Here is a 15,853-nt window from a genome sequence, read left to right as displayed (position 1 = left end):
TTAATTTCCAAAGCAGGCAGTATTTAGAGAGGCTGAAAGCACAAGCTCATACCTTACATGAATGTGTAACTGAGGTCGTGGCTTGCCTAACAATAAAGGAAGCATATGGTTATTTTGCTGTTTTTTTTTTTTCTTGAGATTCCATGAAAACACAGTCCTTGAAAGCTACTTTATTGCTCAGAAATCTTATCTGAGGCCTTTATATAAAATAAGGCTGAAAAGGAAAAAAAACCACCTTATCTGTTGTCAACCTTCACAAGAAAAAAAAATAAAGGCAGAACTGAAAAAAGTTCTCTCCTATTCTCCCCTCATATGTTTCCTCTTAGTTTAACTCAAGAGTTGGGAAAAAAAAAACCCATGTAAATCTCAAGCAAATTATTCATCATGTCTTTCATCAAAATCATTAGCTCCCCTAGTCAGTCTGGGCAGGCAGCTGCTGTTTTAATCAAGCAAAACATATTAGAAGAGATTTCAAATCACTTCACAAAGGGGACAAAAACTATTTATCATTTCATTTTCCATCTCCATCAGAGTGCAATGCACTCACAAACGAAAGAACCTGGGCCAGAACCTGGAGGCAGTGCTGCAGTGTGGGATCACACCTAAGAAGATTCCTGGTCCTGATGATGCTCCTGGCAGTTGGGGCAAAAAGACTGCAAGGAGCTAAATAACAGCTTCCTACCTGCTGAGATCCAGGAGACCTCCAACTTCCATAAGCAAATATTATAACAAAAACCTGTAACACCTGTGTAACTCTAATTGCTAAGAAATCACTGATACATCTATCTGACAAACCACCTTCTCCCAGCCAATCATTACAAGTTTGGGGTCAGTAGTGTAGTCTAATGGAAGTCTAAGGCAGCAAAAAACCACACAGTTCTCCATATTTCTGCTGCTTTTCACCTGAAAATACAAAGGCAAGGGGCTGTTGGATTTTACCTTCTGGGAAACATTGCACGTGTATATTTCAGATATATGAAGTAAAACACATTCAGTCAATTTGTGCATATTTCATGCAAAAAAGCAAGTTGTTCACTGGACAGCAAAGAATAAAAATAGTAAATGAAAAAAGTTCTATTTATGTTAAAGTCTCCAGAGCATGAAGTCGGCTCTAATCTCTATTAACGCTGGAGAGGTTTTTTCCATCTGCTGCTGCTTTTACCCAGGATAAATACCTGGGAAAAGCTGGAATGAGCCATGGGGAAGCAAGGACAGGAACAGAGGCAAGACCACTAGTACTGGAATATACCTAGGGACAAATGACTCCACAGAACTGTGTTGTTATTTTATGCTTAGCCTCTAGCACAGTAATTTCTCCTGCACCTCCAGCTCATGCATGTGGAAGCACCAGACAACTAATTACAGTTTGAGGTTACTGTCCTTTGTGTAAGTCTTTTGGGCTTCAGAGGATCTGCTCTAATCTCTTGGGTTTCATTTTGCTCCCACTGTTCTCATCTCAGTTTTCTTAGTGACCAGGTGTTGTAAAGACTACAAATGGCTGTAATCCAACTTCTATTTTGTTGTTGTTGTTGGGTTTTTTCCTTCCAGACAGTAGATTGGGCATCTCAGATCTACTCCTACTTTCCTCTTTCCGCTTTGCTGTATGATCTTTTGGAAAATTTAAGGTCCCCTGCCTCCCACATTTATTTCCAGCATTCGTGAAATACACAATCCATATTTAAATTGTGCTTTGAAACCTGTACTTAAATATTATTTCATTAAATTCTATAAAAGACCACAAATTATTTCAGATGGACAGATCATTTCAGCGGGAGAGCTGCAAGTGTTAAATTACCAAAGCAGTTCTTTTCTCACTTTTGTCTATTTTGTAGGCAGACAGAAAGTATTTGGAAAGATTCATTTGACTTTCTGGCTCCCACTGAATTATTCATTGTTTGCAAGACAAGTAGGTAATTCACCTTGCACACACTTCTCAAGTGCAGTGCTAATAAGAAAGCCATACTGAGTTGATTTTTCTGACAAACAACATCTTCATGTAAACAGCTGTCCTTAAAGAAACACATCCTCTCTATGCAAAAATGTTCAGTATTCTACAGTGAATGGCAGGAAACCGATAGATGTTAGATCGATTCAGACTCCTAAAAGCAGTGTTCTTTTTCATATCTTTCCATCTCAATCTGGAATTTGCATTTCTTTCATAAATTTAAACTTTCTTCCAAACCTTGCTGGCACATGAAAGTGAAAACACTTCATCATTAAAATCCAAATTCCACTAAGATAGCATATGGCATCTCTGAAATGAAACAAAAAAAAAATTCTCCCTATGGGAAGTTGCTTGCTCCAAACAAAGTTTTTATCCTTATAGATAATAACCTAAACCCAATCATTTACATCCCCTTTTCCACGTTTTTCACCAGCTACCTCCCAGGAAGTAAAGAAAAAGTACCAGTTGTATCTCATCTTCTCAAGTCGAGTGGTGGGCTTTACAGTTTGCAGTGAATTACAGACCATGAGTAAAGCACTTTCTCCTTGGAGGGACTGCACCACTCACCTTGCATTGTCTCCTCAGAATGGGAAAGTCTGCTCTGACTGGATGAAATCTCAGCCTCCTTAGATGTTTTCAGAAAAGGCAGAGTGAGCTGAGCTCCCCTGGATTTGTCTGTGAGAAGCTCTAGTCCCTCACAGTGGCACTGCTGCCTCTAAGTTTGCTCTTAGCCATCCAGAACCAATTAAGAAGACAAGTGAAGCAAGCACCGAGCTACCCAGGAGAAGGCTGGCTGGAGGAGTCCTGGCTGATCATCAGATGCTTCTTTTGGAGGTTGTCTGCCACTAGCTATTCTTCCTTGAAACATTCATGAAACATACTTTTCACATTCTAAAACTGGACTCAGACTGACAGAAGTCTGGGATTAGGATGTTCATTTGGAAAGAACAACAAAACTGAAGAAAACAGTCAAAAATGACCATGAAACAAAATCTGGAAGGTTCCAACCAGAAACTCTGAAAGAAAATGATTTTTTTTTTTTTGCTAAATAAAATAATTTGGTGTTATAAAATATTTTTTTTTCCTGATGAAGTATTTCAAATATGTAGATTCTACTTCCTTGTGACTCACTATCAAAAATATGAGTTGAAGTCGTAAAGATATTTTTTCTTTGGGAAAACAGTAATTATAGTTAGTTGACTGTCAAATGGAAAAATTTTCATAAGTTTTTCTTATAACATGCCCTGCACAACTTGGGGAAAGGCCCTTGAAAATGATGAGATATGTACATGGCTAGAGCTGGAAACAGGGAAATAAGTTTAACATGGATATCTCCCTCCCTGTTTTCAGAAAATAAACAGTCCAATAGCAATCAAAGGAATTATTCCAAGAAAAGCTCATGTTCCAAAAGAAATAAAACATATTCCAATGAATGTTTTTCCAGGGGAGTATTGCAATTGAGAAGTGAAAATTGTACATCCCGGCCTAAGATATCCAGCATTTTTGTCCAAATTCTACCAGTGATACTTGCTGGCCCAAGAGAGCAGGTCTAGGAGATAAGTGAAGGCTTTACAACACAAGTTCAGCTTGTTTTGAGTTGGAAAAAAGAGCAGCTAAAATGGTGCTTACAAGGTTTATAGAAGGTATTTAATTTTTTTAAGTCACTGTGGAGTCACTGACTACATTGTGGTTTTTCCAAAGCATGAAGTAGCTACAGCCAACAGCTCCTCAAAGTCCTTGTTTTGCTGGGAGAAAATGCCTCCAGACATAATAGCCCTGACTTTGGTGGAACTGCAGGGAGGACGAAAGCAATCCAAAAGCTCTGCAGGGCAAGGCTGGCTGAGCGCCAGGGAAGCAACAGCCAAACACAGATGATGGGCTCTGCACTGAGTTTATCATATTTGCTGGATGACAAAGCCAAGTTAGATAGGAACAAATGTAATCAATTCCTCAGCCTCAGACTCCAAGACAAAACACAGGGCATCTCCTCACCCCAGTGGCTTATTTTATTTTGCAGGTTCTTGATGCAGGCACATCCAATGTATCTGTGCCTCCTCCAAAAAAATGGAATAGCGGTGTGAAGAGCTGGCAAGGATAAAGTGAACCAGGTATTAATGCTGACCGTAGCACTGCAGTGTTACATAACCTAGAGCCTGGCAGTAATCAGCTCAGTGACATTGCTGTGAGACCAGACGCATAATAATAATTAGATCTGGCAATTCTGGCTCTGCTGTGAAGACTTTATGTCTGCAAAGCTCATGGATCCCTTACCATATATTCCTCTGTGTGGAAGTATAATGCTCAGAATCAAGTAAGATAAGGACCATGAAGACAGACGATTTACATTGATGACATACTGAATCTGTACCTATAATAAGTCTTTTCAGCACTCAGAGAGTAGGAAGCTTCCAGTGTAAAACACAAAGCTGCACTTTCACAGAAATATGGTCATTCAGATATCACACCTTATAAGCAAAATTGTAATATTTAACGGAGTCCATTTATAATGGTATGGAATTTATACTTTACAAATAATTAGGGAAAATATGTACCATAGAGATGTTTAATCTTTCTTAGTCTTTCCATGGTGTTTTGATCTATCCAGGCCTGTTCTCTCCCTCAGTATGGAAGTTCCCAAGGCCAAGAAGCATTTATTCAACTTCACCAACCCATGACATGCATATTAGCATTTTAATTATTATTGGTTATTTTGAACTTTCAGAGATGAAAAAGCAGTAGTCCAATGCACCATCAAATAACGACTGCAGCAAACTACTACTAAAATAATTTAGATCTAAACCTTTCATTTGTTTCCATTGTATCTCCAAATACTGCAATCAACTTTCAGTGACCTTTGTGAAACCCTTTTTTGTATTCATGGAGCATGTCATGCATACAAACAGTAAACAAACATGAGTGGATGCACTACATAATACATTTATTGTGTGATACAGTAGCATATGCCATTAAAGAGATTCTTTTAACTTAAGTCTCTTAGGAGAAAGGGGGTGGGGCTTTCAAAGTCACAGCCTCGTGACACAAGCCCTGGTACACCATGCTTAGACAGCCCAAAAAACTACACCAAAAAATATTCTAGTCTTATGTTGTTATTGATTTAACTGCACACCCTCAGTTGCACCACCTTTTATTTACTGTCATATACATTAAATAGTTCTGGTCATATAAGTGTACACACAAGAAATCACATCAACTGTTTTAAAATTTGGTTTCAACATTGATTTTCTGACATCAATAAAGAGTAGAAATAAACTTATAATTTTGTTTCATTCTAGACCTATCATCTCACAGTCTGGGTACCATAACTAACAGATGCTATATTTTACTCATTCTATAATCTTCCCAAGTTGTATGTTAAACAATATATTTAAAATCTTTTGAAAGGCAGTCTTCCAGCCTCTGTATTTTCTATTAGGCTTAGAGATTTGCCCACAAGAAAACAGAGCCCAAAATGTTTGGTTGCATTGTTCCTGAGGAAGATTTCTTAGCATACAGTTTACTTGTACAGGAGAAAAGGAAGTACAGTTGAATAGACACACTTCCTAAACTGGAAGTGAAGCCAACCTTGAAGACAGAGTTGCACATGGCAGTCTGAATTCTATCACAGCTCTAATGTTGGTAACTTAGTAATTGAATCCCCACATATTTTGCACTCATCAAGCACCAATAGTATGCCTATGGATTCCTGGATCCAGTGAATGCTGAGATACTCACAACCTTCAGTGACTGTTAGCTCAGCATATCAATGCACTGCATTCCTTTTTCAAAACCAAGCCAAACTTGTCCTAAACCAAAGGAAAATTCTGCATCACCATTTTATGGGTTCCATTTAATGCAAAGCCACTGGCTCACTCTGTCCATTCTTCTCTACCTCCTACTAAAAAGACCCTAAATAATACAGCCTCGCCACTGCCACTGCTTGTATGGTAATATTTAACAGACCTCTCTGAAGATCCTAGGCTGGAAATTGCACAGACAAATAACAAAAGCAAGGCCTGCTCTATGAAACAGACTCTGCATCAGGCAGGAAACAAGAGGGAAACAGGAAAAGGCAGAGGGAGACAGGGAAGCGACACTGCAGTTGGGAGAAAAGACATCAGGAGTAAAGCAGAAACTTAACTAATGCAAATTCAGCAAATTACAGGCAGCAGAACAGAGGCTGAATGTGCCAGCTATCATAATAGGTTTTTGTAAAAGTACTGAACTTCCTAATCATTACAAGCAGTTTTGAGAAATAAAGCTCCTTCTATTGCCTCACCCCAAGTATCCTGCTCAGAAATATGAAAATGATGCAATATGTGACATGAAGCAGCTCTAGGGGTTACCTGAACCATCCCAGTGCCACAGAAAGAAATTAGCCATATCCAGCTCAGCCATGGTCACTGTCTAACCTTATCTTGAAACCACTAACCATGCAGACTCCCCAGATCCTGGTGGCACCAAGACTACAGTACATAACTGCTTTTATTTTTGGAAAATTCTACATTAATCTTCACAGTGCTGCCTTTGCCCACCAGTCTATTACCCTAGAGTACATTCATTTATATTTTCTTCTAATAGAAATAATTCTAGCTTACCCTGTAATCTCAGTTATACAGTATTTTCATAAAAGACACTTTGCATTTGAGTTTGATGTCATTTTGAAGGTCTGTTATTTTATTGTCTGCAGCTAATGGTGCTTTTTCATATAATACAGATAGAAAAGATTTTCAACATTCTTTAATGTTGATGTTGATCAATTGGGTTCTTTCCTCTGTCTTTCTAGTTACAAATAGAAATATAGATCAGTTAAGATTAGTTTTTACATTGTGCTGGACATAATTTTCTCCAGTAGCAAACTGTTTGAAATATTCCATACTCAATGGTGTTGTGATATTTTACTTTAAAATTGTATTGCACATCACAAATACAATATACATATGCAGTCCAAAGATGAGGCAGTGATACCACACAAAATCTGAGGAATTTAAACTTAGAAACTGTGAAATGCTTCAGCACATGCTCAACACCCTCACACTGCAGTGAAGAGGACTTCCCTATCATTCTAAGTGATAGCTTAACTATCTGAATAACTCTAGGCCTCATCATTTTTTATTATCAGAGAGTCCTTTTTCTGAAGACAGAAACTGATCATATAATAATTGTGATATCTGAATTAAAGAGCAGCTAAGTGTTTATAGCTGGAACCCCCACTGGTCAACTACACAAAACAGAGCTGAACAGGGATTTCCATGAGCAGTTAAATCCAGCAACCCTCACTGGGCAGGAAGAGAGTCTACAAAGGCCAGGGACTACAAAAATAGGACTCCCTAAGCTTCAATTTTCAACAGGCAATCACAGGGAATTCAGCAACCACTGTCTGCACTGACAACAACCATGCTATGCACCTAGCACAGTCACAAACCAAACTTGATGCCTCACTGAATTTCTGATCCATTTCTTTTGACATTATCACAGAAGCAATTTAATGACCTAAAGACTAGCTTATCCCCTGCATTCCGCAGGCAGAGGAGTACCCCCTTACTTATACAAGCATTGCAAGAAGGGCAGAGTAGTGGGAAAACCTTTTTCCCCACTTAAAAGACACTTCAATCTTCTCTTTGCCCTGATGATTTCTTGTTTGGAATGACACAGTTCATACACCATATGCAGCACATTTCCTGTGATTACTTATCTGTGCCCTGCTGCCTGTATGACCCTTTCTCTCTCCATGTCTGAAGTGCAGGTTGAATTTTACCTTCCCAGAAACTGACTCTGTGTCTGAGTTGTTTGGTTTTTTGTTTTTTTTTTTTTTTTTTTTTTTTAACACTGTGCTCTAATCTCTGCTGCTTCTTTCTTCTTCTGCTAGGTAATAAACCTGTACATTTCAATAATTCAATAACCACCTATCAACATCTGCAAAGGGTCTAATTATCATAAAGGAAAAATGCCCATTTAAGCATTAAATTTTCTCAGCAATAAGACACACAGAAGATCAATTACCAGATGACATACAGGTGACTCAAGTTCCCTCAAAAAAATTGTCTTTTTTTCTTACAATGCTGGGCTGCTGGCTTCATTATGAATTAGAAACACAGAATCTTCGAAAACAGCCCTGAGCTCTGTGGGAAAACAAAATAAATACAGTGAAAGATGGTTATCAACCTGAAAAAGGTAACAGTACCAGAAGAGGCCCCCTCTGAACAGGCATAAACTCTTGGAAACCCTTCCTCAAACACACTGGATAAAGCATAAGACAACTTACATCAGAAATGATAACCCAGGGATCCATTCATGGAAGTCACTGCCTGTTTTCTGCACAACATGTTTCATTTCATCAGCATGGCTGAGACAAAACTTTCTTCAGCACTTGTGTGCAGCACAGCTTCAATGAATAGTGTGTAGGTTTGAGGGTAGTTTGGAGGTTTATTCAGCATTGGATAGAAGACATTTCCTCCCATGAGTTTTCCTTGGCTGTTCAGTATTTATTACAGATACTTAAGCAAAGCTTTTACTACCTAATGTTCCATTTCATATCAAAAAGATAACACCAATGCAGGTGTAATGCTGCCCTGTAGTCTCATAAAATTATGGCAGCTCCAAACTTCTCCTGAACATAATCCTACCAGAATGCCAGCCCTATGACAACAGATATCAGAGCAAAATGCTAAATAGGTTTTACTGGGAAGTCTGTCAACCTCTACCATCTGCAGCATTTATTTACATAAAAGAGACAAAAACATGAAGGGCTTTTTGTCCTGCCATTCTGCCATCTCTCTGTCACAGCACACACCACCTCCCTGCATGGCAGAGAACTCCATGATGAACCTGAAGCCTCCATCTAAGATTTGAGAGGGGATGGCAAGTCTTGGGCATTACATTAATTTATGTCATGTTTAGCCCCACAGAAGTTGAAAGTTTTGTATGAATCTGGGATCACTGCTGTAGTGAACTGCACAAACAGTGCAGTTTTTTCCCTCCACCCACAGAGTCAACAGCAGGATTACAACAGGGAACTGGTCAAGTGATGGCCCTTTCTTCTCCTGCTGTCCCTTTGCTTTCAGGAGCAAACCAGCCTTCTTCTCAGATGGAGGAAGCATCTTGGTATACCTTCAAAGCTTTTATTTTTTTTTTACCAGGGAATCTGGTCAGGAATCTAAGAAATCAAGATGTGGGGAGCAAAGCAGGGAGAAAAATGCCAAGAATTCACATTTAAAAAAACCCCAATTGTTAATTGCTCTTATTGCTTTGCTCCAGGGACAGAATGTTATTTGCCTCCAGTAACAGAAGGCTGGAGAAGCAAGTTACACCTCCACAGCAAATACAAAGGTGTGAACAAGGGAAAGCTCCAATGGCTCCTAGTCCTGGTGTCCCCAGAGCACTGCACTCCACACTGGCTGGAGAACTACAGAGAACTGAGGAAAACTGGGTTTTCCTGATCTTACCAGGAAGATTTTAATTGCTGCAAAGGGGAAGATCTGTGCTGACTCCTAACAGAGCAAGACAAAAGGCTCCACCTTCAGCTCAGCTCAAACCTGTCACTAATGTGCTGGAAATGATGATGGACTTACATTGTGCTGCCATTGCTAAGGGCTACTTCTTCCCAAGCTGCCATACATCCCTCTTTCTCCCTGTTAAAGGGGAGCCATGGATGAAATATTAAGCTCTGGCAGCACTGGACAAGCCCTGCCTGGGGTGGGGGGCAGAGGGCACTTGTGCATTCACAGGTTGCAAGGGTCCATCACAAATAAGCTGAGACTGATGCCGGGGCCTCTGGGGTCCAATCTGGCTGGCTCCAGACCCCTGGCCCCTCTCAACCTCACAAGGACACAAGTAAAAGACGGGAGGGCTCTTTCTCCTCAGGACAACCGTCCCACCTTTTATTGTGGAACTCCTGTAGGGGCTCTGGGAGAGGTGAAAAGAGGTCCACTGTGTGATGGCAACAGGTTTTAAACCCAGGGGAAGGGGGGCAGAGGAGGGGAGCCACAGCCAACAGGATAAAAGTGATGGCAGGGGCAAGAGGAAGAGTAACTTGGAGAGAGACCACCACTACAGGGGCTTTGGGGGAGAGGGGAAAAACAGAACAAACCATGTGATACAAACATAATAGTGCAAAATACCAAACCCAGTGCAAGACAACAATAAGCCACTCACATTAAGGGGGCATGTAAAGGATCTCAGGCGAGGAAGGAGATGAAAGATTTTGATTTATTCAATTAAAAGCTTAAATCCTCAGCATTTACAACCCCCTTCTTCTCTTTGTCTCATGAGACAAGCAGTTTTGGAGTACTGCTAACCATGGGCACCTGGTTAACTACCCCTGGAAGAAGCTCTGCTTCCACCCTCGTCAGATTCCTGCATCAACATAGCCAAGTCTCCCTTTCTAATCCCTTTCTGAAATGTAACAACTGCCATCGCTGGGATGTTTCTTTCCAAAGATATCATTATCTAAGTGCCAAACTCACTTTCAGTGGAAGATTTTCATTTAACCTTTCCTCCCTCCATACATACATATTTATTCTCCCAATAGCAACACAGATCCACTAGCACAGAGATATCAGTAATGGGACTCAGCTCTTCTCTTTATATTATAGCTTCTTCCCTGAGCAGGATTAATCTTGGCAGCTGTCTGACAAAAGAGACTGTGTGGGAGGAAAATGGTTTTATCTAAAACTTGGAAAAAACCAAAATAATCTTTGAGAGAAAAAACTATGTTTCAACCCTTCTCCTTCAGTGGAAAACTATTTACTAACAGAAAATAACCACCAACAACAAAAAATACAGAAATATTGATCAAAAAGGTAACAAAATTACCATGAATTTTTCCTTTCTTATTTATGTGGCTACTTTTTAAAACGTTTACATAATAATACAGCTGAGACGGCAGCTGTATTTATAATATAGGAGACTAGAAGGTAAGTCAGCTTTGAAAATGACCATGAAATTATGCTAGGTTTGAGCAGCCTGGTTTTGGTAGCAGTGGGGCTGCAGGGGTGGCTTCTGGGAGAAGCTGCTAGAAGCTTCCACCATGTCTGGCAGAGACAAGCCCTGGCAGCTCCAAAGACAGACTTGCCACTGGAAAGCCTGGGACAATCAGGAATGGTGGTAATGCATTTCAGAAGAAAGAAAAAAAAAACCTGTTATTGTGCCATTGTAATTGCCAGAGAAGAGTGGGATGAGAACATGTGGGAGGAACAGCTCTGCAGACACCAAGGTCAGTGGAGAAGGCAGGGCAGGAGGTGCCTCGGAGCTGGGATTCCTCTGCAGCCTGTGGTGAGACCACGGTGAGGCAGCTGTGCCCTGCAGCCCATGGGGATCCATGGCGATGCAGAGATCCATGGGGATGCAGAGATCCACCTGTAGCCCACGGAGGAGCTCTGGGGACCTGAGAAGAGGCTGTGACCCTGTGGCAGGCCCATGGAGAGAGGAGCCCAGGCTAGAGCAGCCTGTCCCTGAAGGCCTGCACCCCATGCAAGAGTGACCCCACGCTGCAGTGCTCTGGGGAGGACTGCTGCCCATGGCATGCACTGACACTGCTGCCCACGGCATGCACTGACACTGCTGCCCACGGCATGCACTGACACTGCTGCCCACGGCATGCACTGACACTGCTGCCCACGGCATGCACTGACACTGCTGCCCACGGCATGCACTCACACTGCTGCCCACGGCATGCACTCACACTGCTGCCCACGGCATGCACTCACACTGCTGCCCACGGCATGCACTCACACTGCTGCCCACGGCATGCACTCACACTGCTGCCCACGGCATGCACTCACACTGCTGCCCATGGCATGCACTCACACTGCAGCAATTTGCAGCAGCTGCTCATGAGATGGACCCAGGCTGGAAGTTTGTGGAGAACTGTCTCCTGTGCGAGATCCCCCACAGTGGCGTGGGGAAACAACTCCTGCCTGAGCAACCAAAGAAACCACAGGTGATGAACTGACCATAACCCCCATTCCCTGTCTCCTTGCACTGCTGGAATAGGAGGCAGAACTGGGAAGGAGCAAGGGGTGGGGGAAGGTGCTCTTAAGGGTTCATAATCCTTCTCTGATTTGGTTAGTGTAATAAATTCAATTAATACACATGGGCCTGTATTGCCCATGGTGTTTGATGGGTGATCTCTCCCAGTCTATATCTCAACACATGAACCCTTCATTACATTTTCTATTTCCTGTCCCGCTGGGAAGGGGAGTGACAGAGTGAATTGGCATGCACCTGGCATCCAGCCAGCATCAGCCCACTACAAAAGTAAATCCCATGGTTTTGTTTTCCTTTAGCTGTGGTGGAGCAGGAGAGGACTCCATTTTCCTGCCTCTACTGCACTAACAAACAAGGCACTATGAAGTATCTCTGTATCTCTGACTCACCTTTCCAGGGCAATCACATTGATAAAACATACCACTGGCCATCACTATGAAAAGCAAAGTTTGCTCTTACAGAAGCTGTTATACCCCCTTACTAACAGGGAAGACTAAAGGTCCCCTTGCTCTGTGGCTGTGTTGTGACCCACACTTACAGATTCTGATGTCAGTGTGGGTACCTTGTTTCCAGTCCCTCCAATCAGCTCATGGACTCCTCCACTCCCAGATCACGCAACCTTCTCACTGACTCTGGGCTTTTGTTCCAGCCTGTCCCACTTATTCTCTCCTCACATTCACACTGATGCCTGGTCCCATACTATTCTGGCTCCTCACAGCTTTATTGCACCCAGGGCCCTTTTCCTTGCTGTCACCTCCTTCAGGCTGTCTGCATCCATGGGTCATGGCAAGGGCTATTTTCCTCTCTGCAGGAAAAGTACAGCAGCCCCTTAAATGAAGTCTTCCAAGGACAGAAAAGCCTAATGGCTGATCTTTTGGTCTGAGACATTTCTGCTAAAAGAATAAACAGATAAAGGTACACACAAATGCAATTTCACATGGAAAATGCTGGAGATGTTGCTGCTATGATGTAGCTCATTTAGAATTCCAGCTTACAAATGTAAAAATGGTAAAGGGAATCCCTCCCCTCCCTGCAATTCATTTGGCACCAAAGGTATGTAAGCTAAAATAACAAAATAGAAATGCACCTGGAAACCACAGAAATTTGCAACTGATGCACAAGAGTCAAAGCAAACCTCTCCTGGAAGGTTCTCCATACCTCAGATAATGTAATTTAAATAATTTAAACAGCCTTTATTTGAAGCATTTTAGTTCACTATGGAATGTGCCACCTTGACATCAAGGATCCCTGACAGGACAATAGTGACAGCAAAAGCCACAGTACCTCATGCACCTGCACTTTTTTCTTGAACAGTTCAATAGGACAACACACTATTTGACAACACTAAATGTACCTTCATCCACTGCCAGGACTGCTCCAGGCATCAGCAATATGAATCCATTAAATAATGTCAAAACCATCGTACTTGAGACGGTTCTTGAAAACAAAGATTAGTTCTTGTTGGATTTCTAGAAATTTAATAACATTCCATTCCCACTCCCTTGACTGCAGTGATGTTTATCACAGAACTGCTATAATGTTTTTACCATAGCTCCAAATTATTGTGGTTCAAACATACAGTAAATGTTACACAACAAGGCATTTTGGAGCATTTTAAAAGACATACAGATCATGGAAATGATGCAGTAACCTGTTTGCATAGTGCTGTGACATCTGTCTTAGACTCCTGAAAAGCTGACATGGATCCTCAAGGGATTTCCTTGATTAAAAAACATTAATTAATTGAGTGAACATCTGTGCTGTTTTCCAGCTAGTAACTAAAATTAGCTGGGCATTGTAACCTCCTTAAAAGTGAAAAGTATACAGAATAAGTGCCGCCCGCTTTCTCACACTTGGGTAGGGCCAAGAAACTTTTTGCAGCAGCATTTACCGTAACGGATCCTGAGAGATTTTTATCCCCTTGTGGTGGAAATTTTCTTCCTGACTAGCCTGAAAACAGGAACATTTTATTCTTGGCTTCACACACTAACATATTAACCATGACAGTGCTGACATTTGTTGCTAAGTAAAATTGATCGTAAATGGTCTAGAAAGCTGCCATTACATTCAGAAATTACTTTTAGAGTTTGAAATTAAGTACTGTCAACACGACTCATGTTTCCATTTATACACAAATTTGACAGGAATTTTTATGGCTTCACATAGAAAAGAAGGGAGATAAGACTAATTATTTTAATTGCTCTCAAACTGTATTACATAAAGCAACTGACCTATATGGTATCATGAGAGCTCAAGGACTATTCAACAGGACAGGCTAGATGAGAAAAAGTCATGTTATACATGGAGATGAGACATTGCTTCATCCCCCTTCCATTTTCCAGTGCAAACCATGAAGTCAGAATTCACCCAAACTCATCCTTTTCCTCACATGGGAGATATTCTCAGTTATTTAAACACAGCTTTATTCCCTGAAATCAAGGGAGGGAGCCACTGATATGCATAATGAGGTGGAGATTATCAGGAAAAATGAGATTTCACTGCAAGTGACAGAAGCCAACTGTAAGTATGGAAACTGCAAGTATCAGAGGACTCCAAAAGGGACCATCTCCAAAGGTAGATTCACTTAAGCTGCTCTTAATAGCAGTGCAGACACTTAGTCTAGAGGTATCAATGCAAGAGCCAGTCTGGAATTAGTACAGGAGTGCTCAGACATGTAATGTTAGGCTGCAGTAAGAATTGGTGGTTTCATACAAATATCACAGGTATTTGTAAAATTTTCAGAGACTTACAGAAATATTTATTTCCAAAGAGCATATGGAATGACTCTGCACAGTGACTGTACCCAGACACTACTTTTCAGTGCTCTGACTTAATTGTGTGCTTTTTCTCTTAAATTTTCTCATGCATTTTCTCATAAATGACTTTATAAGATTGGGTGGTTCAGAGACAGGAAATATCTCAGGACATTTTCTTTTGTATCCACTAATTGTAGATTTTCCACAGTGATTTCCTTTCTGATCCCTGCTTAGGAAACAAAATAATGGAAGCCTGTGAATTTCTCTTCAAGGCAGGCTGGACATGTCTCTGCCTCATAACCCCTCACCTGTATCTGGTTTCTCCATGGAGAAGAGGACCAGGAAGAGGTGCCCTAGAGCACCCAGCTATCAGCATCTTGGGACAGAGCATGGGGCAGGCAGCACCTGGAACCTATATGGTTCCCTCACATGGCTCTCCACTACAGAAGTGATCAGCTATGGGCACCCTAGCTGGACCTGGGCCTGGAATCACTTGAAATTTCCATAGAAGCAGGAAAATTAAGCTGGGAATTCATCAGACCTTGCTTGCTCTGGTGTCACAACAACAATTATGATCTTATTTAACCTATTTTCCTCTTCTTCCTACTCAAGTGTTTCATTGTCACAGGTGTTCCAATAACACAAATCTGGCAATCACATTCTGTCTGGAATAAAATTGTTTCCCCCTCTTCACAGTGCAGTGAACTGAAATAGTAATGAAAGATTAAAAAATAATCTATTTGCTGCCATATCATTCCTTAGGCTGACCTACTTTCTTTGGGCAGTAAATATAATTTTTGTGCTACCTGGTCCAACTTCAGCCCAGTATTAAACTGGTGCAAAAACTCTGCATATAGGGAAAAAGAATTTGTCAGTGCCAGCTTATACCTTTCCACAAAAGGGGCTTTTTCTCCTGTCTGAGAGGTTTGTGCTCTGAAAACTTAGCACAGCATTCGTAGACTGCAATCAAGAGCCTCTAAAAGAACTACTCAAGTTTGACAGCTTACACTCTCCTAGTACCTGCTGTTTATACTGTTCCTGGGAAGCAAGGAATCTACGGTGGCTGCTGAGAAAGTGCCATCATTCATACCACAAGGTATTCAGAGCTGAAAAACCCACGGGTAGCAGGATTCATGGAGGGGACAGCCAGGAGATGAATCTCAGACAG

At 41.3% G+C, this 15,853-nt stretch overlaps 1 protein-coding gene across 3 annotated transcripts in view; it reads right to left on the bottom strand.

Annotated features, from left to right (window-relative positions):
- The window catches only part of PCSK2 (proprotein convertase subtilisin/kexin type 2), a 98,418-nt gene that overhangs the window by 63,785 nt on the left and 18,780 nt on the right, over positions 1-15,853 (bottom strand). Inside the window, exon 3 of one of the 3 annotated variants that reach the window (XM_064414891.1) lies at positions 13,284-13,301. The exons of the other annotated variants lie outside the window; for them this stretch is intronic. Within the exon in view, the coding sequence (XP_064270961.1) occupies positions 13,284-13,301 (18 nt within the window). The remainder of the gene's footprint in view (positions 1-13,283; positions 13,302-15,853) is intronic. 3 annotated transcript variants of the gene reach the window in all.

The sequence above is a fragment of the Passer domesticus genome, chromosome 3 (genome assembly GCF_036417665.1).
Source record: "Passer domesticus isolate bPasDom1 chromosome 3, bPasDom1.hap1, whole genome shotgun sequence".
NCBI lineage: Eukaryota > Metazoa > Chordata > Aves > Passeriformes > Passeridae > Passer > Passer domesticus.
The sequence above is the reverse complement of the archived record's forward strand: the minus strand, read 5'-3'. Positions and strand labels throughout refer to the sequence as shown.